The sequence below is a fragment of the Lepisosteus platostomus genome, chromosome 10 (assembly GCF_059453375.1).
Source record: "Lepisosteus platostomus isolate fLepPlt1 chromosome 10, fLepPlt1.hap1, whole genome shotgun sequence".
Lineage (NCBI taxonomy): Eukaryota > Metazoa > Chordata > Actinopteri > Semionotiformes > Lepisosteidae > Lepisosteus > Lepisosteus platostomus.
This window is the reverse complement of record NC_142620.1, coordinates 47175102-47196263: the sequence shown is the minus strand read 5'-3', so window position 1 is coordinate 47196263 and position 21162 is coordinate 47175102. Positions and strand designations below refer to the sequence as shown.

The following is a 21162-nucleotide window of genomic DNA, read 5'->3' as shown; positions in this document are numbered from 1 at the left end:
TGGGGATTTCTGGAAAGGATTTTGGTGTGTGTTGCCAAAGAGAAAAGAAGTAAAAGCTAAGAGGTGAAAGACAAGTGGCCTTAATATGAGCCTGAATTTCATAAGGCAGAGTTAGAAGACTTGTTTTTTGTTCTGTTATTGTTTGGTTTCCAAATGACCACACAGTAAACAAACAACAAACAGCAAACAACAGTGCAGTATGTCAGTGCATTGCCTCTGCAAACACAATTGGGATTCAATATGTATGATCTTGAGGAAACAGAGTTTTGCACCACTCTTCTGTATTAAAATGTGTATAACTGGGTTCACGGTTACATGATTGGGCAGCCCAGCATAGTCATAGTTTATTTTTGTCACCATAAACTGTTCAGATCGTTCCAGCAATTTTAAAAGTGTCAGAGGAGGTTGAACTACAGAGTACAAAATGAAAAACCTGAAAAAGAAAAGAGTTTCAGGGATATACAAAAGCTTTAAATGATTAAAAATGTGTTTGTTACAGGACATTTCAGGCAACAGCTTTTCTTTTCTTGGACCTTTGACACAAATGATCTAATAACTGACTTTTTAGGCATTTAAATACTATAAATTGCTCAGCGAAGCTTTTAAGAAAAAATGAAACAAATGAGAGGAGCCCATTTGGCCTTTTCTTATGCCTTCTTTAATCAGTTTGTTACTGTCATTAAATTTAAATACTACCTGGATAGCTTTAGGTGTATGAAAATTGCAATAACACTCAAATGTTAAAGACTAATGTAAGTAAATGAAATAAATAAAATAATATTTTGTATAAATTATCATTAGCACAATCTCAAAGTACTGAAAACTTAGATCATGGAATTATTTCATTGTACACAGACTTTTGCTTCACTTTTTAGCTTTGTCTCTTAAAATGTTCTTCTTTCTAACATTCGTTATTGTTGTGTTTATGACTCTGTTGAGTGAAGGCCTTGCAGCACAAAAAGCATCACAAATACAGCTTCAAAACTGTGAAAGACATAAGATATGCAATTTGTAGAAAGTCACTCAATCAATTTCAAACTGCTTCATTTTAATTTGATAATAGTTCCATTAAATAATTTGGATATATACAGGTCACAAAAATGATTAAGATTCTGGTAGTTAGGCCATTTGTGAAGCACCTATTCAACTAACATAAAAAAAATGTTCTAGGATGCTGATTAGCAAACTGTTGACTGAATTGCTCTCTTCACAATCCAAACAAAGGATTTTACATCTGTAATAATGTACACAAAGGTAACCAAAGTAATAAAATGTGAAGCAAAAAAAGTTCATAATAACATCAGTTTGTAAATTCAAACATGGGTTGCACAATCACATTATAAGAATGACAGATTTAATTTTATGTGTTTATTCTGACATGTTGTGCAAGTTATGTTCACCATATGTTTCTGGATAAGATGTCAAGACTGTGTTTCACAGCAAAAGAATCCATGCTTTGGAGCTCATTCAAAAACACTATTTCTGAAAAACATTCCACTTTTGCTTCTATTGTATTTTTGAAGAAAAAAAAAGATTATATTGGCTTAGGAGGAAAGGAAAGAAAAAAATCCTTAATTTCTGTGTGGTAATTCTTACCAACACAAGTCTGTATTTTTAAGCTTTAATTTAACAAATGAATTACTGTAAACAGAAACACATTTTAAGTTTTTGTTGAACAAGACATTACAACAAAATTATATGGAAACATACTTTATATAGAAAGAAGTTGTAACAGGAGTCGGTTCACACTCCAGTGTACAGCGTATTTAGGACATTATGCAGACGGTAAAATCAGGAAGAGACTAGAGAAGGGCAATACGGAAACACGATAGGATCGGGACGGGATGACTGACAGGGGGGCATGACGGCAGTGTTCCGGTGCTCGCGGAGCGTGGCGCAGGCAAACAAGTCCAACATAATCCTGAAGGGAAAACAGGAAAAAGTTCAAAGTCCATTGCCGGGAGATCCATCCAAACAGACACAGGCATGTGGACGAGGAATCAGGAACGGAAGTAAAATCATAAAGGAGCCGGGTGCTCCGAGCGACGGACCCAGCTAGTCAGGACGCCAGGGAATAAGACCTGCCCGGGGGATAGGCAAGCCTTGTGGCGTCCATCTTAAGATGGAGACGCCAAACTTAAGTAGTGACAGGAAAATAGGAGACAGGTGCACGTACTGTAATAATGAAACTAAAATACAAAAGGGTCGGAGCGCCCTCTAGAGGAGGGATGACAATTCTGCAAAGACAAGTTTAAGGATTTAGCTTGTAAACAGGAAGTGGATGTCTATTGGTCTCAGGAATTCTGCCAGTGCCATGTGCAAGGCCAAAGAAGCAAGAGAAAATATGGAGATTAAAGCAATGGTGCAGAGAAAACAAGTTTGGGTTTATGGGTTTATCTGGAACTGTGATGAAGGGCTTGTACACACCCTCTTCACTTGACCTTTCGTGAGGTCAGTCATATCTTTTTCATTTATTCACCCATTGCCATTCTACAAGAACAAATTATCCTCTTTGACTTTTGTGTAAGTATTGTACTGTAAATATGTTAACCTACAGTATGTATTAGTTGTTTTGTATTTGACTCAGCTGTTGTGGACCTATCATGTTGTTAGGATTACAGAGCCTGTCTCACCCCTGGTTTAAATGGAGACTTGCTGTCCATCAATTGAATCTATGAGTGAAGCTCAGAGTATTTAACCTGGCACTCATGGTTGTAGCAGTTAGGCTTTTTTTGAGTGTTTGGGTAGGATGACCTATTTATTGTACCCTGTCTCTGATATTCCACAGTCTGGTGATTACTAAGTCTTGAAAGACTGCAGTTTGCTCCTTTTTGCTGAATGTTTTGTTCACTTTTTGGTAAAACACAGAGCCCTTTTTAGTAAATACCTTTTTACCCAATCTTTTTCTTGGTGTTTTTATGAAGTTTGTGACCACCCCTGAATTTCCTCACAGGTGGTTTTGTCACAAGAAAGAACTGAGACTTATCCAAGCAGAATTAGTTTAATTAGAATAGCCTGTATACTGAATGCATAGAGTAGTTGCAGACTATTTAAATTTGAGAACTAGGAAGTATTGTACGATCCTCTCAACAGGCCCATTTAAGTGGGATCAGGAAAGCTCTGAGCAACACTTGCTGTAAAAGAAAACTGATTTTAGTGATTATAGTCTTAGTCTGTGTAATGACAGTAAGCAACATCAGACTTGCATTTTACTATTTGTGATTATGTGTTTCTTTTTGTTTCCTCCTTCGAATAAATTGCCTGCACAGCGTAATGAAGGCATAGTTTGTATTTGTACAAGAGTAGCTGAGTAAAAGCAACTCAATTTTTTGACTAACAATCCCCAGATCCCAAACTACCTTTATGGCAGGAAACACTGAAAGTACTTGGAAAAGAATTCCCCCACAAGCTCCCTTCGGCTTAAGGACAGGCCAGGAATAATTATCAATTTCCTCACAGCTAGAAAGTTCGTTTGGTCCTCATTATCAAACGTGCCTTGTTTGCATTTTGCAGATTAAAGGGGAGTAATGATTTCCTCTGTAGCATTCCAGTTGAAATGGACAGTAGTACCCTTTGGGTTTTTGAAGTTTAAAATTACTTAATCTTAATAGTCTCTCTCTCTCTAGTAGGTATAATTAAATTGCACTTTTCCACTAACATACAGTATCATTTCTAACCTCATTACATGAAGGACTATTTACAGTAGATATTTTTTATGTTCAGTCATTGTATTCACACTGTCAAATACAGATAAATAACTCAATGTAGTACAACAAGAAGCAAGTATTATTTAATAGATTTCTTTGGAGTCTTTCAGTTAAGAAAATAATTACATTATACTTGTTAGCTCAAATTCTTCTACTATTTGGGAAAAAATATACACCAAAAACACATTATTGATACAAACGTAAAAAGGATCAAGTATAATTATTTAAGACTGTCTGTTTACACTATATACATTAGTGGTAATACATTTTGATTCTCATAGAAGCTATGAAATATTCCGTGACAACAGCTGTACATAATCTCAAAGGGAGCTAAAAAACAAGAGCTCCAGTTTGTGCCCACACCCAAAATCTGCATATTTTCAACCCCTACTGGGACACCCTTTGCCTATCTATTTGTTTACTTATCCACATTCCCTAGCTTTTTTTAGATTTATGAAACCATTGACAACAATGATTGATAACACCAGCAGGACATTTGCTATTAAACTGTAAAATAAGCTAAAAGCTGAATATACATCTGAAATTTTAAATAAGGACTTGGTACACAATTTACAACAGATGTGTTTATGTTGTAGTAGCTTCAGCATGTTTCTTATTTTTTTTATTTTATGGCTGTACACCTCAGTTAAACTTGCTGTTATTTTACCTTTCGTGCTGTTAAATTGTTTTTGCCATACAATAGAAGAGCCTAATTTTCCTTTGTAACTAATGATATACAGTAAGACAGTATAACAATATACAGTATGCTACACTATAAATGCTATTATAGCATGAGTCAGAGAAGCTCAAGAAAAAATAGTCAAGCAATGAAAATCCACCATAATAAAAAGTGGTAAAAAGTAAAAGGTTACTGTATACAGTATTTGGCTTGCTTTTGAATTGACAGTATTTCTGTACTACAAATACAGGACTGAAAATTATATTGGAAAGCCCACACTCACATCATGGTCACAGCAGGAAATTGAATACGGGTGTTATACTATTTGTTTTCTGATTATTTTGCAACAACATGGTCTATGAGTGAAAACAGGAAATGGGTGTGGAAAATTAATCTTTGCACCAAACGTAGCTTGTTTTCAAGACCCAGCCCTCTCACTGTTTTAGAGTGAAAAAATAAATAAAAAGGAAGGTGCTGTTAACAATACTTTAGGCTGCATTCAAATGAATGTACTGTAGTACTGTAACATTTCCAAATGTCAGATATGGTGCACTCAAATAATCACAACATTTGATATGAATAATGTTTCATGGCAGTATTCTCTTGAAAGCACATGATTTTTATTAAATTAAGCAAAATGAAATGTATTTTACTGAAAAATGTTGTCAAGACTGCTTTCTGAAGAATGTCCTTCAGTCTGGCACAGCTGAATTTCATGTCAAACAACACAAGTTCTTCTTTTAAAGTACAAATACGTGATTACTTGATCTCCAGAGTTCCTCCTGAGGCTTTACAGGTTGTAAAAAAAGAAGTAATAGGTTTATTCTGTGCTGAAAAAAAAGAAGAAAGAAAACACAACGTTTCGGCCGTGGAGCCTTCTTCAGGTGTGAGAAAGACAAGGCAGTAAGCAAAGGTAATGTAGCAGGAGAACAAAGGCTGGGAGAGAGGAGGAGCGACAGGTGGGAGCAGGGGACAGAAAGAGAGGCCAATCAAGAGGTGTGAAGTCAGGATAGGTGAAGAGAGGTGTGAAATGAAACCTCCAATGAATGGAGAAAATTTAGAAGAAAAGAAGTCTGTCATTAAGAGAAGGGGGAAGGTGTGATCCTAGCTGCAGGATCATTTTGGTAGTCTTTCTGATGTACTGTATGAGTTCAGAAAACCGTTTTTGAGAACACAGACGGAGAGATTAGAGTGGTCATGGCCGTCAGAGGTGAAATGGGAAACAATGGGCTTGGAGAGATCTTTAATCTTCAAAGCCCTAACATGTTCTCTGAAGTGGTCTCTAAGTCTCCTTCCTGTTTCTCCAATGTAGATGGCTGGGCATTTACTGCAAGAGATACAGTAAATAAGGTTGCTGGAGGTACATGATGCCATCTGGGTGATCCGGAATTGTCCTTAGGGTCCGTGAATTGAGTGTGGTGTTAGATGTGTACTTGCAGGTGATACAGCGAGCTCTGTTGCAAGGGAAAGTGCCTGGTGTGGATGGTTGCTGAGGGCGGTCAAGGGAGCTGTGAACAAGAAGGTTGCGCAGATTAGGTGGTCGGAAAAGAAGGCCCCAATGGAGGGATCATCCAAGGAGATACTGTACATTTTTTTTTTATTCTTAAGCCATTCCAGTGTTACTTGTGATGCCGTGTTTTTGTTTTCAGTAATGCCCTCTTTCTTTTCGCTCTGTCATACAAGTGAGCTTTGACGCATGAACATTTTTTCCCCATCTCAGCCATTGGACTCTGCCTGTCTGTTTCCGTTGACCTCCCACAGGCACGGCACTGCTACAAAATATGTAGGGACACCTTGATCTAGGTCTGGTACAATACACAGTACCTTCATGTTCTGAATGATCAGCTTTACTGATCTCTGAGTTGTTCTGAAAACTTCCAGGTTGTATTTATTCTGAAATCATATGACCCACTTATTGCACAAAGAGGCCATTCAACTAATTGAGTGGCCTGCTAAATTACCTACAGTAATTTAGGATTTAATTTAACCTCATAAATTAATGAAGATTTACTACAGCAAAATGAATAATGAATACTTCCACAATTGCAAATTGCAATTTTCTTTCATATTAACTATTTACTCCTTTCTGTTTTTTGCTTGCATGTGTGGAGTAGCATGCATATAAAAATTTTAATTGCTACTTCAAAGTGTTGTGGCTACAAACATTAAGTCATTAAAAATGTCAACACTCTGTAAGCATCTGAATATATTTCAAGGCACTTATGAGACCACAGATCTTTTCCTTTTCCCCATCCTGACTCACCACAATAGTAACAAACAAGATCTGACTTCAATCTCTTGAATTTGCTAATTAGGGAGCATGGAGAAATAATAAGGAAACTCTGAAAAAGGATGAGAACAAAGCAAAGAAATTTAAACTCTTAGAAAAATCTCTCACAAAATTAACTTATGTCATTGAAAACTTTGCATTACTCATTGATCTGTATTTTTTTACTCCAATGGCACAATGCTATTTTTAGTGAGCATGTAATATTTGGTCAACCTACACTTGTATTTCAATTCAAACATTCATCTGTACAACTGAAAAACTTCTAGTACAAAAAAATCCTGTTTCTGAGAGGACACATTGCAGAAGAAGCTCACCTCTTACCAAACTCTTTATGCCTAACATTTCAAATACACATTATAATACATTTAAAAAAAAGAAATTGCATTTGCTCATGAAAAGTGCTTATGCATGATCAAAAACATTTTTCTTTCTGAGAGAACTTTTGGCGATTGATTTAATCAGTTACACTTAAATCAGTTACACTTGTAATAAATTACATAAAATGTAATTAGAATTATTCATGGATATGGGACGTAATATGAATAGCCCATAAATTCAGATAATTTTATACGAAGTCCATAACAAATTTTGGGTTACTCCATATCTAATAACATAAAAATCCACTCACATCTTTAATTTCCCTAAAGCAGTTAATGCAATTTTTAAAAGGGACCCAGAATTGAAAATAATAAAGAAAACTTTACTTCTGTAAGTTGCTTAGCTTTGCTGTCCTGGAAGCTGCAGTTTTATCATTTTTACTCTTTGTAGTTAGATTAAACACTTGTTGTGCCAAGATTAGGTCTATGACTTTTCCAAATCAATCAGACTTTACCACAGTTAATTACCATCAAAAGAGCAAGAGATCAAACTACGGTATAGCCTGTTATGACATTGTATGCTTAATGCTTCTTCTAAGGAACAGCAAGGCCTCATTATCTCACATAAATACTTTTGTATTTTCAAGTCTGTGAAAGAAGGAATAAAGCTAATTGAATTGAAGTCTTTAAATACGTAAAGACTTAAATAAAAGGAAGAGTGACAGTACCTTGCAGCACTAGGGCCTGTATACAGTCCCCAACCTGGGACACTATCTTGCAAATTTTAAACAGTAACATGGGAAATAATTATGCAGAGAAGTGGTAACAGAAGTGCTATTTTATTAATCAGAATAGCATAGTTACACAGTCCTTAAAAGGACTGCTCTTACCGGCCAGCAGAAACTGAAGTGGGTGAAGGTGTGGCATCCTGACTAACACAGGCCAGACAGGTCAGGGTGAGAACCCAAGACCACGGATCAGGATGGGGAAACATGGAACAGTCACACACGTACACTCACATTACAGTACATGTACACAAAGCCCTGTCTTTCTTTATCCTTCAAGACCCAGGAGTTAACATATTTTATTTTTTTAAAACATACAGAGAAGCATCTTAATGCCTCCCAGTATACAGTACGTATTTAAATGCTTAAATTCACATTACAAGACTTGAAAACATGTACTGTATGTCTTTTTAAAACATTCTGAAGACGCACAGTGTAAAAATACTTTGCACTTCTTGTGATAACATTCTTCTGGTGTGGGCCAACAATGTTACTGCTTAGAACTGATAAGACTTAAGCACTAAAGAAAATGGTACAGAAACAGAAACATAAAAACTTGTTTTTTTCTCACACTTCACTGCTTGTCTCATTCTCCTCCTTTTTTGCTGATTTTGTTCATTCTTCCTTCCATTGTCTACTCCAGATTGGGAGTCCGCTGATGTCACCTCCTTGCCCAAACCTTTCACAACAGCTGTGCTGTTATATGGTAGGATATTGACAAGGAAGTCTGTGTTTATTTGTTTTTTCTCTTTCTCATTTTTAACTGCTGTGGATATGACTTTTCAGGGTGTTCTATAGGTGTATATCTATGGCATATTTTGACTGGCTGTATCAGTGATTCCCATAAGTAGCAACTTAAAAAGGGCTGGTCTGAATGTTAGAAGAAAGCCAATATAAATAGGATCTAATATAAAATAAGGGCATGAGAAAAGTCAAGGTTTAGAGTAACACATTTAGTCCATCTACTGTATGCTCACTCATTTCTGAGAATGAAAGCAGAGAAAACCTTAATTCTGGTCCCGTAGATGTGCAGGGTCTTCTGTTTCTTTCTTAAAATTCTTGAATTGGTTGTTCACTTTATTGGGCTTTTCTACAACTGTTTCACATATCTTTATTATACTGAATCTTCATTCAATGAGGCCCCTATTATGCCTACAGTACATACAATATATGTGTTGCTCATTTGGAAAGGCAGTATAATTCAGTATAATTTGTGGGAAGAAGTTGAGTGGTGTGACTTGCAGGCATATTCCGGCATAGATTCCGTCCTTTAAGGTATTTTTTTCCTATTTATAGTTACAGTATTACATAATGTACTATTTTTTTAAAACTCCAGCTTGTACTTAAAATGTTATATATGTTAGATATATAATGTTTTCCTGGAGAAAAGTGATTTCTTTTTAATGTAACAGGTAATCAGAAATAGTCAGATATGCAAAGCAGAAGAATGTGCTGCAGATTTTATAGAAAGCTGAGTTATTTTCAAACCTTGGGAAATAAATCCCAGAACCTTGGGATTTAATTATTATTGATTCTTCCATAAAATTACCTTGAAAGCTGCATTAATGTTCATTATTATATACCCATCTACAGTCGTTAGCTGTATGATGACAATAATTTGTATGAAGTTATATGCCCCTTCAGTCATATATATATATATTTCAGATAGCTACAAACTAAAAAGGAAGTTGCATGTAATGATTTTCTAAACACATGAGAATTGTTACATGTAGAAGGTGCCCTTTTAGCTCCAGATGTTTGTTTGGCTGTTAGTAGTTAATTGTTTTTTAGAATCTCAGTCATTACAAAAGCATTAAACACTTAACTGACATTGAGTGAAACAAATTGAATGTGAAGAAGTACAAAATATTAAATGTAGATATTAAGGCTGAACATGAAAAACACTAGAGTGAGGGAACAGAAGGGGAAATGATGTTAAAAGGGTTTAAGTACTTATGTGGACTCATTTACAGTATGTCCTCATCCAGATAATGTGGTGAAGCAATAAAAAAAAGCCAACAAACCATTAGGCTATATTGCGAAAAGTACAGAAATTAAGTTAAGGAACACTATGTTAAAATTATATACTGCCTTAGTAAGACTTTATTTAAAGTATTCATTTTAAGTTTGGCCACCATACTATAAAATAAGACCTTTGTGCTCTAGAATCAGTTTACAGTAAGGCAGAAAGGTTAAACCCTGTCCTAAATTAAAGTCTTCCACAAAATGGCTAAAAGACACCTCTTTAGTCTTGAACAGAGACTGTAGGGGAACTTGATTGAAGAAATGACAGAAATTCTGATAGGTATTGAGAAAGACATGTCTTTCTGCAATAAAAATCCCATATTTTAGAACTAATTTTATTGCAATTGAACTTAAAGTCTATATTGTGATTGAAAAAGACAGGAGTGACAATTCCTGAATCAGTCCAACTTTTCAAGTCATGACTTGAGATTCACTCAGTTTGGATTTATTTTCACATCCACTCAGTACATTATAAACGCCATACATTATTTTTCTTTTGAAAATAAAGGAACTCTTCTATTCGTAGACTTTTTTCATTCTTGTGTGCAAGAGGGCTCCACATGTCAGGTCCTCTGTTATGTCCCTGCACCAGAGGAGGGAGAGAGGGAAGAAAATGTCCATCCAACTGACAGGCTGAGGAATCATTGACACATGTGGAGCGTGAATTTTTCAAAGAGGGCTTTTGGTTTTGGTTTGCAGATTTGCAAAAGGGGACTTTGTTCTTTGGATGCTCAAAGAAGCATAGCTACTGTAGGATAGAGCCAGGTTTTTTTTTCTGTTTTTCATTGCACTGTATGTTTTAACCTTACAGATCCTGTTGAGTAATGTACAAAGCTCCAAGGCTAATTAATCAGTAAGAGTCTATTAGGAAAGTGCAACTTTAGTCCTACATCCAGCTAGTGGTCCAGAATTCCTCATCCTTAGGTGGTGGGAGCTCACTCCTGATTGGACTGGCTGGAGTCAGACAGAAAAGTGCTATAAGTGAGTTCTAAATGTCTCTCCCAATTTATCTTAGGATACTGTAGTCAGACACCTTACTGGAATTGCTGTACCCAATTTGCAATGCCCAGAAAAGCATGATGCCAAAAGGTCCAGTCCTAGCTGCATACAGTAGGTTCAATCACCGTAACAGTCTTGCCTTTATGTCACAAGACTCTTTACGGGGCACTGTGTAATTGACGACTTTATAATTTAGTTCTGCCCTTAAGGTAAGGGACCTTCTCTATCCCTGTGGATACAAGTAAAAGACACAGTGTGAAAACCAAGTTAAATGAGATTGACTGATGGTTGAAGACCACCGGTTAAATATGAGAAAATAACTAGTAATTCAATATTTTTAAAAAATGAAATAAGATCGTATTATTGCGTGCCATCTATTTTGTATAGCATTAAAATTAAAGAATGGATATTGAAAGACAGATATTGTACATTGTATTCTTGTTTCTTTGGAATGTATTGACTCTGGGTTATTTTTTTCACATGGAAGTTTATGGACTTCCTTTGTGGAAGAAAGCTTGAGTGGGATGACTCATTTTTGTGCTTAGAACTGAAAACGTTTATTTTTGCTGATGCATTTTTGTGCCACAAATGAAAAAGTGTCCTGTTTTTGTTTGTTTTTTAAAAAAAGATGGTATAACCTTTGCTTCATAAACAAGGAACACAATACCAAAAGGTGGTTTGAGCTATGTATAATTACATGCTTATTCACGTTTAATAAGGTACATGTGAACTGTAATTTAGCAGGTTTTTGCATTCTTATGCAGGACATTCACTATGCTTAGCCATTGTGTCATGCCCCTCAGTACTTGGCTGTAATTGCATTGTGGTTAACTAAATTTCGTTGTGCTTTTAACCAAATAACCTCATACATATAGAGATGTCATTTAAAAGTCAATGTTCTCTACAGCCTCTTTTAACAGCAAAAAAAAGTATGTTCATCTGACGTTGCTGGAATGACAAGGGCTTTCCAAATTATAAACAGTCCCATTTTCCATGAAGTGTTTATGCCTTATAGGGTCTGTAGAAATGCGTCAAAGTGACAGACTGGTAAGACATTTCCGAAGGAAAGACTAACAATTTGTCTTTTAAAAACAGTGTTCTTGAACTTTTGTTGTTCTAATTCTCATAATGTTAACAATTATCAGTCCATTTAGTATTCACTGGTCAAACCTTATCCAGTTTAGTGAGTATGAGGAGTATTCAATTACAATACAATTCTAAGAGCAGGACAAATGTACTAGGGACTTGTCAGAAATCCAGATTCTATAAATGAGTAATTGAATATTTACAGTGTTCAAAGTCACTAACACATTTTGATATCTTTTTTATAAAGCTTTTAAAAATAAGTAATAAGATAGTAAAGGCCATTTTTGTACATTTGTATTATCATAAGGTGTTGTCTATCAGGATATTTCCTTTTCTATTAAAAAATGACCACTAGCCCATGGAACAGAAGCACTATTTATAAAATATATAACAATATATATAAAATCACACGTATATTTATTAAATTTATGGATACTGTGACGTCTTTAAATATCTATGCAACAGAACAGAATGATCCTTCATTTCTACATTGAGAATTTTCCAGGTTTCATTGTTTTTAGCGGAACACATGTGGTAGCATGCATTGACCTAAAAGGAAAATAGGAGAAAGACCTTCCCACACCAGCTATTTCCTGTCATTGAACTCAAATAAATAGTTTTGTTGTGCTTCACATCCAGCTCTTTGATCTGAGACCCTTAGGTCAGGTCGAATCTTTACTATTCATCACATGACCAGGCTAATCTGATAGGTTCCACACCTGTAACATGGAACTTTGTTTGAAAAAATATATCAAACCAATAATATCAATATTTTGGGATCACAATTATACAATTCTAAAGGAAAGGCACACTTGTTATATATAAACTACAGTTTTTTTTAGTTTACTATGAACTAACAATTCCACAAAGGCAATGACCACCTCCTTATTCATTTGAATGGATTGTGAGACGTCAGCACTATGACTGTGTCCCATGGTATTGAGCAACACGCCTCACAAACACACCACATTTCCTCTTGAATTTGTAATAGAAAAGCTTCCCTGGAATGTTCATAAATGAATTGCATTGTACTGCCTTTTGAGTTTATTAAAATGTTACAGTATATTTTCAATTAAATTAGTATTGTAAATGTTCACAAATGAAACAGGAGAGTTCTATAGTTTTGAGGTTGATATTTTTTATTATTGGATATTTATTATCTATGAAGTATTTAATGGCAGAAACTACATTTTAAGCAGACTTTTAGTCCATACATTTTTCTAGTGGTGTAAATTCTAAAAAAGTGGTATTGTGCTGCTTGTATTACAGTGACAGTCTGGTTTATTATAAAAACCCTGATTATACAAGCACATTGTAAATGTGTGGAGTTTTATTGTATATCATAATGCGGATACGTTAAACAACCACTCAGCTTTTTGACACTAATTTTCACTGGCAAATCTTGCTAACTTTAATTTGAGTAATGAATTAAATCTTTGCAAAGCAAATTTATTATATATCCTAAAACTATTTAGCTCAACCATATTGAATCTATTTACTGTAGATTCAATAACAAGCAACATTCTAAGGCAAAAGTACCAAAATACCCTCCTTATTCCATTTTATAGAATGGAGTGTTTATAAAGAAAATTAGGTAGCATGAGCTCAAGTACTGGTGTGAGAAACTGATATGACTATGTTGATGAACAAGGTGCCGTTTTGCAGGGAAGTCTGTTTTTTCAGTTGCAGAAGTGTTTGCTTAGTTAACAAATGTAATTTTGTAGATGGAGCAATGACAGTGCAGGAAAATATTATGCCTTTTTTGTCCAAATATCAATTCCTCCATCACACCACCAGCTTGAAACTTGAGCCCCCTTCCTGCTCCCCACCCCTGTCCTGGAATGAAGCTATATTTATGTTAACGTTCTTCATTATGGCTTAATTCACGTCACCGTTTCCACACAGAATTCCCGCTGAAGTGCATGAACTTTAGAATCACTGTAAGTAATATAAAATACAAAACCGCTTAAAAATGCACTAAAAAAGTGCATTTGTAGAAGTGTTATTAAATACAGTAATAGCATGCACCATCAATTAAGGGATATTGAAGATATATAGATTAAAAAAATGGATCTATATATCCATTTAATATAGATTAAAAAAATTTTTGTTTACAATCATGGGGAGGCATGGTGGTCCTGGGTTCAATTCTGGACCTCAGAAGTGGAGTTTGTATGTTCTCTGTGTGGATTCCTTACAGGTGCTTGGCTTTCCTCCCACAGTCCAAAGGCACACTGGTAGTTTAATTGGCTTCTGGTATGAGTGTGTGCGTGTCTGCCTGTACTGTGCAATGAGCTGGCATCCCATGCCTCGCATCTGTGCCTGTGGAGAGGTCTCCCGCAACCCTGAATTTGATGAAGCTGTTAGAAAATGGATAGATGGACAGTCATATTCTTGACGTATTTGTTTTGTAGTTCAATAGAATAACATACAGTCGTATTCAAAAACACAGAAACATTCTGTGTAACATGATTTGGGTTGTAAAATACCAGTTGAGGATTAACTAGCAATGATAACCAAGTATGCATTTATAAATTACCCTCAGATATGCTTAAACAACCCAGAATTTGTCATGCACTAATACATACAGGAAAGAACATTTTTAGTATTAATAATGTACAGTATTTTCCGTGACCCTCACCAGGAAAAGTGGAGTAAAAATGGATGGGTGGATGGATAATGTATTATTTTTCACTAAGATGTTAATACATTGCGTGCTAAGGTGTTGTTTGTCATTTTGGTATTTTCTCAAGTTTCTGTTTGATAGTTTATGCTTAGATAATTATTATACAACTTTAATTTAATTTTTTGGTAAAAGTTGCATTCAGCCTGCATACTCTTTTCAGGACACCATCTGTTCAAAACTATTGTACTAAAAGGCTTTACTAAAACATAACAGAAGTCATAAAGACAATTAACATAATAGACCTGCTAAAATGTCTAACCATCTGACATCTGACTTGACCAAGAACAAAAAGTGGGACCTGCAGGTGCAGATTTTACCTTCTCAATGATATCCTATATTTCAAATTATTTTTACTTTAACTCATACGCTCTTTTCTTTTGGGAAATGATGTACAGTTTCCATGGAAGTTTTCCATTGGCAACATATAATTTACTGCTATTTTATAGCTGAAATTCATAATCCTTCAGAAAAAATTGTTTCCAAAATTGACCCCATGTAGTAATTTATAGAAAAGGTTCCAGTGTCATATTATTTACCAGAAAAAATGAATATATAAGTTTTAACATGCATTCGTCTTGGTGAAATGGTATCTTTTTCATCTATTTCAGAAGCAGTACAGTTCAGGAGGCCATGGCAGGCTAAACCTTCAGCTGTAAAATCATTCCTGTGCTGCCCCACACAACATCCTGCAGAGAAGTCAGGGGTTCCAGCTGCAAAATATTTTCGTTTCTTATTGTTTCTAAGCAGCTTCTTCCCACTGTTCCTGCAGCTGCTGTACCCTCACATGTTACACTTAAAAGTATTTTGTAAAGTATTTTAAAAAATATTTTCCAAAACTAGGGTTATCCAGTTGAAGAAGGCCTTTAAAACCCTTTGTAGTTCTGCTTGAAATGTTTGAAGCTTTTTTTGAAAAAACAATTAAAAACAAATATTTAAGTTTGTTTTTTTGGGGGGTTTGGTACTTAAGATGGTGCCATATTTTGATGCAGTTTATTAGACAGGCTACTTTTTACTTATCTTATTTCATAATGCAGGGGAGCAGCCGGAGTCCTAAAAATACCTTGTTAGCTGAGCATTTCTGAAATAAGAAGAAATAAAAACACTTCTTATTTTTTAATTAGCCCTTTGACATATATTTTTTCAATTATTCTAATACATAAAACAATTATGGCCATTAAGGCTATTGGTGCAAATCGGAAATTGAAAATATGGTAATATATTTTCTGCTGCAAACAAAAGATGGAAGGACTTCAACAGATAATCAATTAAGTTAAACCAAAAATCTTTTTTGACAAAAAAAACAATAATTCCACTTAGGTGAAAAGTGTTCTTTAAGATGTTGTATGCACACAGAAGAAAACAAATGCTGTATGTTTTTAAAACATACGCTGTATGGCTTAAAATGTTATTGTACTACTGCCTTCTGATGCTGTAGATTGAGGCAAAAAATATCTCGATTTGTAGTTCAGTTTAACACTTTTTAGAAAAGCACATGTGTTTCTAGCCTGCACGGCGCTGTCAGGGTGTAGCAATCAGAACTACTGCCTCACAATGTGCAAGTACTACAGTATGTTTGATTGCAGACTAAGGCACCTTCTCTGTGAAGTTTGCAGGTGTTGTTGGGTTTTTTTATCTGTGGATTTTCATTGAGCACACTGGTTTTCAACCACTTTCCAAAGATATGCTAGCTACGATAACTCTAAATGATCCCTGCTTGGTGTCCTGTCCAGGGTATAATTCCAACTTGTTACTACCCATCTAGGAACATTTCCACATTGTCATTACTGTTAACAGGAATGAATAGCTTATAAAGGATGAATATTCTTACTGTATATAATGGGTATACCAAATATTGTTTCACTGGAATTATTACATTTATTTCAATGCTTTTTGTGATTTTGTCATTTTTTGGGGTCAGTCTTTGATCCAATTGAGAAAAAAATGTACAGTGCCAAGGAAAAGCTTCTTTAAATCAACTATTAGGTATTATATGCAATATTCATTTTCATATTCTTATAGTTTGGAGACTCAAAGTATAGAAATAGTGTATGAGTAATATCAGCTTGGTAAAATTGTTTCTGTGTAAAATTACCAGATATTTGATTCATTTAAAGGTGACTTGGAATATATTCATACACAACCATTGACTTCAAACACAAAATAAAATGCAACCATAGTAAATGGTAGAATGTGGAAAGTTCAATGGTTTTCATATCCTCTCAGATATAAATGAGCTGGATTTTGGCCCAAAGAAAACAATATTCTAACTTCAAATTCCTAGTGAAATGTGAAGAATTGACACCCTGGTGTGCTGAGTTGTTTTCATAGCTGGGAAGTTTAATAATATCAGCACCATGAGTCAAATCTACACAAGGGTCATAGGCAGCCATCAGACTGTTAAAATTAACTTATTTTCTTAAAAAGAGAAAATCAAAACCATTGTTGTTCCCATTTCACAATTTAGCAATAAGTGCAGAATGTTCAATGTTTATGCAACAGCACACTGCAGAATAGACAATTCAGGAGACCTGTGTATTTCTACAATTAGTCTATATTTCTAATACTGTGCTCTAACACTGTGCAGAATAGATTTCAGGAATGAAGTGAATTTACTCTTAAGATAACCAATAGAAAGTATTTTGAGCCTTGATATTGCAAAAATCACGTTGTCCAACTCAGTTCAATTTACAAGACTATACACTATTAAACACTATGAGAGAAGTCAAGTTCATCAGTTTGTTCTTTAAAACCCAAAGTTTGCCCACTAATTGTCAATATGGTGACAGAAGTAGTCTAAAAAACTAGTTGGGATGAAGATAATTGTATTATTGATTATAACCACATAAATTAAAGTTTGTATGTATTAGTATTTTTGTTGCACTGGTGCAACCCAAATTAAGCTTTTAATTAAAATAACTTTAATACTCAAATACTTTAATACTTTAAGCATTTAATACAGAATAACTCTTCTACTCACAATACATATTGTGGTAAATATATGGTACTGTACATATCGTTCGATGGTTCTATTTCTCTTCAAGACAGAATTTATCTGGAGTATGATAGTTGGGATCCTGGTTAGAGCCCAGAAGACTGTGTATTTACCTCTGCATGTGTACAAGTTTATATTTTTTTTACTTTCTTGTTAAATGAAATCAAGAGTCCCCTTGTCCTTTGTTTCTATAATAACTAGCATGAACCTGCCTTGTAGAACATGCCTTAAATTCTAATGAACAATAAAAAACCAAAGCATATTCATTTATCCCACAGTTACTGTGCAACAGATAACAGGAAAGACATGTGTTAAGACAGCCTGTACATTTCACTTCCATTATTGTCTAAGTTTATAGGGGCATTGAAAATTTTTAAATGGTGAATGTGTACTTATCCTTCAGAAAAATAGATCTGTGTCTCATTCATAGAAAAGACAATGTAATTACAGGTAATTCAATCCTTGAAAAGTGTCAAGTGAAAGTTTTATTTTACAGTTAATAGAACCTGTCCCTCCATTAAATGAGATGTATTACATATGGCTCATTATTCTGAACGTTTGCTTAGTACTGACACAACAGAACTGTTCAATGTCACCTTGGATGTAATTAAAAGAAGCACTTAGGCTAAATGTTGAATCTGTTGGAAGTCTTATTTGGAAAGATAAGTATGCTTCTATATAAAGATTTTTGAACTGAACAAAAACCAATCTGTTTTTGAACTGAACAATCAGTTTTTTTGTTATACTTGTCTTTTATTTTTCTATGCGCATGTGGGGGGCTTTAATAAATATTTTAACTTTTGGTTATCTTGCCGTTCTGGGACATAGAAAAAATGTTAGTTTGTTACAACTTCAGTGGATGTCCTGGGGTTTTAGCTCTTGTTCTTGTCATGCAATATGACACTTGGGATGTGCATTAGGCATAGTAGACAAACATTATTTTGCATGGTTTAAGGGAAATGAGTTTAGATTTGGAGAATGTTAACTTTGCTTTACAATAAACATGCATTTATATTTAATATTTGCCTGGAACGATCTTCAGTTTTTGCATTTTGAACAGTTCCAAAGTTCTAATCCAAAATTAGAATGTCATAGCAAAATGATCACTTGAAACAAGAGTCCTGATAGAAAGCACAGTTGATTTGCAGTATTAAGGTAATCAGATCCCAGGTTCAACACCTACAAACTCCAATTATTTTCATAAGATTGCTGAAACAATGAAAATGGGACTGCTGTGCCCTTGATCAACCCAGGTTTGGTTACTGCTATATACTGTACATTAAATTAATTAAATATATTGTGGGATATTTTACAATGATATTGACTGTTCTGAGCTTGACTATAAAATGCCTGAACTAATGTGCTTTCTCTTTAGTTATTTTGATTCAAGTTTTATTTATAACATTTCAACTTAAATACACTTTATACATACTGTATATACACTTAAATACAATACTTCAATTTTAAAACATCTATGATGCAAAATTTGTGTTAATCCTGTAATGGAGTTAAAATATATAGTAAAGTCTTTATTTGCATTTCTCCTTGCTTGGGGAATGCCTGCATCTCCTTGCGGGTCAATAGTACAAGACATCAAAGTCTCCTATGATTCTAAAGTTAAACAAATACCCTCTGCCTCTGTGTATGGTCTGGTTCTTTTCCAAGTGGGTTAATCTACAACATGCAAATTCTCCAGTGAATTTCACTTCCACTGTCTCTTCCCTTGTGGGGAAATGGGTCCCATGGTCATTCCCTTTATTAATCCATAAGAAATGGGGCTGGAAAGCAAAATACTCTCTTGGTAAAATACTTTTTAGGTTTTGTGAAAGTTCATATCTGGCATTTTAAAATCCATGTTTTTCATTTCAAACTTTTTTTTATATACTTGACATTAACAGTGAAGGGGAGAATTTTGGAATGTTGCATTAGATTTAAAACAAATCTGCAGAAATTAAAAATGCTATGAAGTGTGTAGACTTGGACAAAAGAATTTTGGGCTTTTGATTTTTATATGTATTGACTAGCCAAAAAATTACACATTGGCTTGCTGAATCCCTCTGTGAACAATAAGCTCTAGGCATAATTTATATTTTGAACTAGGTGTGTCATGTGTGGAGTTGAGTGTTTCTGTAATTTAGGCCCCTCTAATACATCTGACATCTGTTGCTCATCACAATAAGTTCCATATGTCTGTGGGCTCAAGACATGCATGACTCATTTGCAAAGAAAGTTCAGCAATCTGGTGATTTTCTGCAAATGCTGCTATCCATATAATCTTTATAGGGATTTTGACAAATACACGTATTGTGGTTCTGTTGACTCCCATTAGAGCTAATTTAGAAAAAAAAGATATTTTACATAAAATATTAATTTTATTTCTCTTTATACTCCAGTGTTATTTTATTTGATCATTAAGCATCGGTTTTTTAACACTTTAGGTAATTTATCAAACTGTTTTATTTTACTTGACGTTAACCAGCAATAACTAATAATTAAAAAGAATCAACACTAATACACCGTAAGTAGTTCTAAAACAGGCATATGTTTAATTGAAATAGGTTATAAAGTTATGTTTTGTGTGTGATAGGGTTTCATTGCCCCCTTAATCTTCCTTATATATAATATAAGGACCTTCATTTATTTATTCATCTCACTTAAACAAGAAGAATCAGCAGAAGAATAAAAAGAAGACATATTTTAAAAAATAAAATAAACCTGCCAACCTGCACTATGCTAGAGCAGGAAATCCAGTTACTAAGAGCACAATGCATTTTTTGTGTGCTCTGAAACTTGTGCAGGATCCCTGAACTTGGAGAAATGTCTTCTCTAGCCTTATGCTCTGTAGCTGTGCAGGGGACTCCTGTGGGCAGTGAAAAGAGAATGACTGTGTTGGGATGTCCTTATTTAGTCAATGAGGAGGAACAGCACTCATTCTAGACCCTCTTTGGAGCACTGATAGAGGTGAACAGTCAGTGAGCAGTCTATGAGGGAACAGGCATAGCCCGCTGCTCACTGTGGGCCGTCTGGGAAATTTTATAGAATGTTATTTTAGCTTTTTTGTTTCTTTTTCAACACTTTTTTTCCACTTCTTACATCCCCTCTGCTGTTTTTTCCTCTCTCTCTCTTTTAATTCCTGAAAGTTGGATATCGTCAGATTTGGAAAATAATGGTTCTGCGTTTAGGACTCCTTCCCTGGACTTAAGATGACACCCCAACAGAATAACAACCAGCACCTGAAGGAAAACCATGATGAAGTAAGGGCAAGAATACAAGAGAGAGAGAAGGCAAGTAGTAATAAGCAAGTTGTGAACCTGCTTGTGCTAAATTTGTGTGAAGTCCAATAGATATTGACCGTGGCTAATTATCATTCTGTACATTTTCTAATCTGTCTGCTGGGTTCTGTCCATGACAATAAACACTCAAAGGAAAATGTTGTTTTTTTATATTTAAAATTATGTTTCTTCCTTTTGCTATTCAGGCTAGCAGACTGCAGAGCTGTTGACAAGAGTAGGGATGTTTTTAAAATAAAGGGTTTAGCTACTGGAAGGAATCAATGAAATAGCTGTGTCCTCTATCCCCTATATTTGTGTCTTCTC

General features: G+C 34.8%; 1 protein-coding gene and 1 long non-coding RNA gene across 3 annotated transcripts in view; both read left to right on the top strand.

The window, feature by feature from the left end:
* Window positions 1–1871: 1871 nt before the first annotated feature.
* LOC148653823 (uncharacterized) lies at window positions 1872–15683 on the top strand. Its single transcript, XR_015924848.1, has 3 exons — window positions 1872–2523; window positions 8422–8484; window positions 15183–15683. It is a non-coding gene; the product is annotated as an uncharacterized LOC148653823 (long non-coding RNA).
* Window positions 15684–20479: 4796 nt separating this feature from the next.
* arhgap20b (Rho GTPase activating protein 20b) overlaps window positions 20480–21162 on the top strand; it is a 29471-nt gene continuing 28788 nt past the window's right edge. The window contains exon 1 of one of the 2 annotated variants that reach the window (XM_088596772.1): window positions 20480–20850. In XM_088596772.1, coding sequence (XP_088452898.1) covers window positions 20770–20850 — 81 coding nt within the window. In that variant the 5' untranslated portion in view covers window positions 20480–20769. The remainder of the gene's footprint in view (window positions 20851–21162) is intronic. The other variant, XM_088596770.1, reaches the window with a different exon arrangement.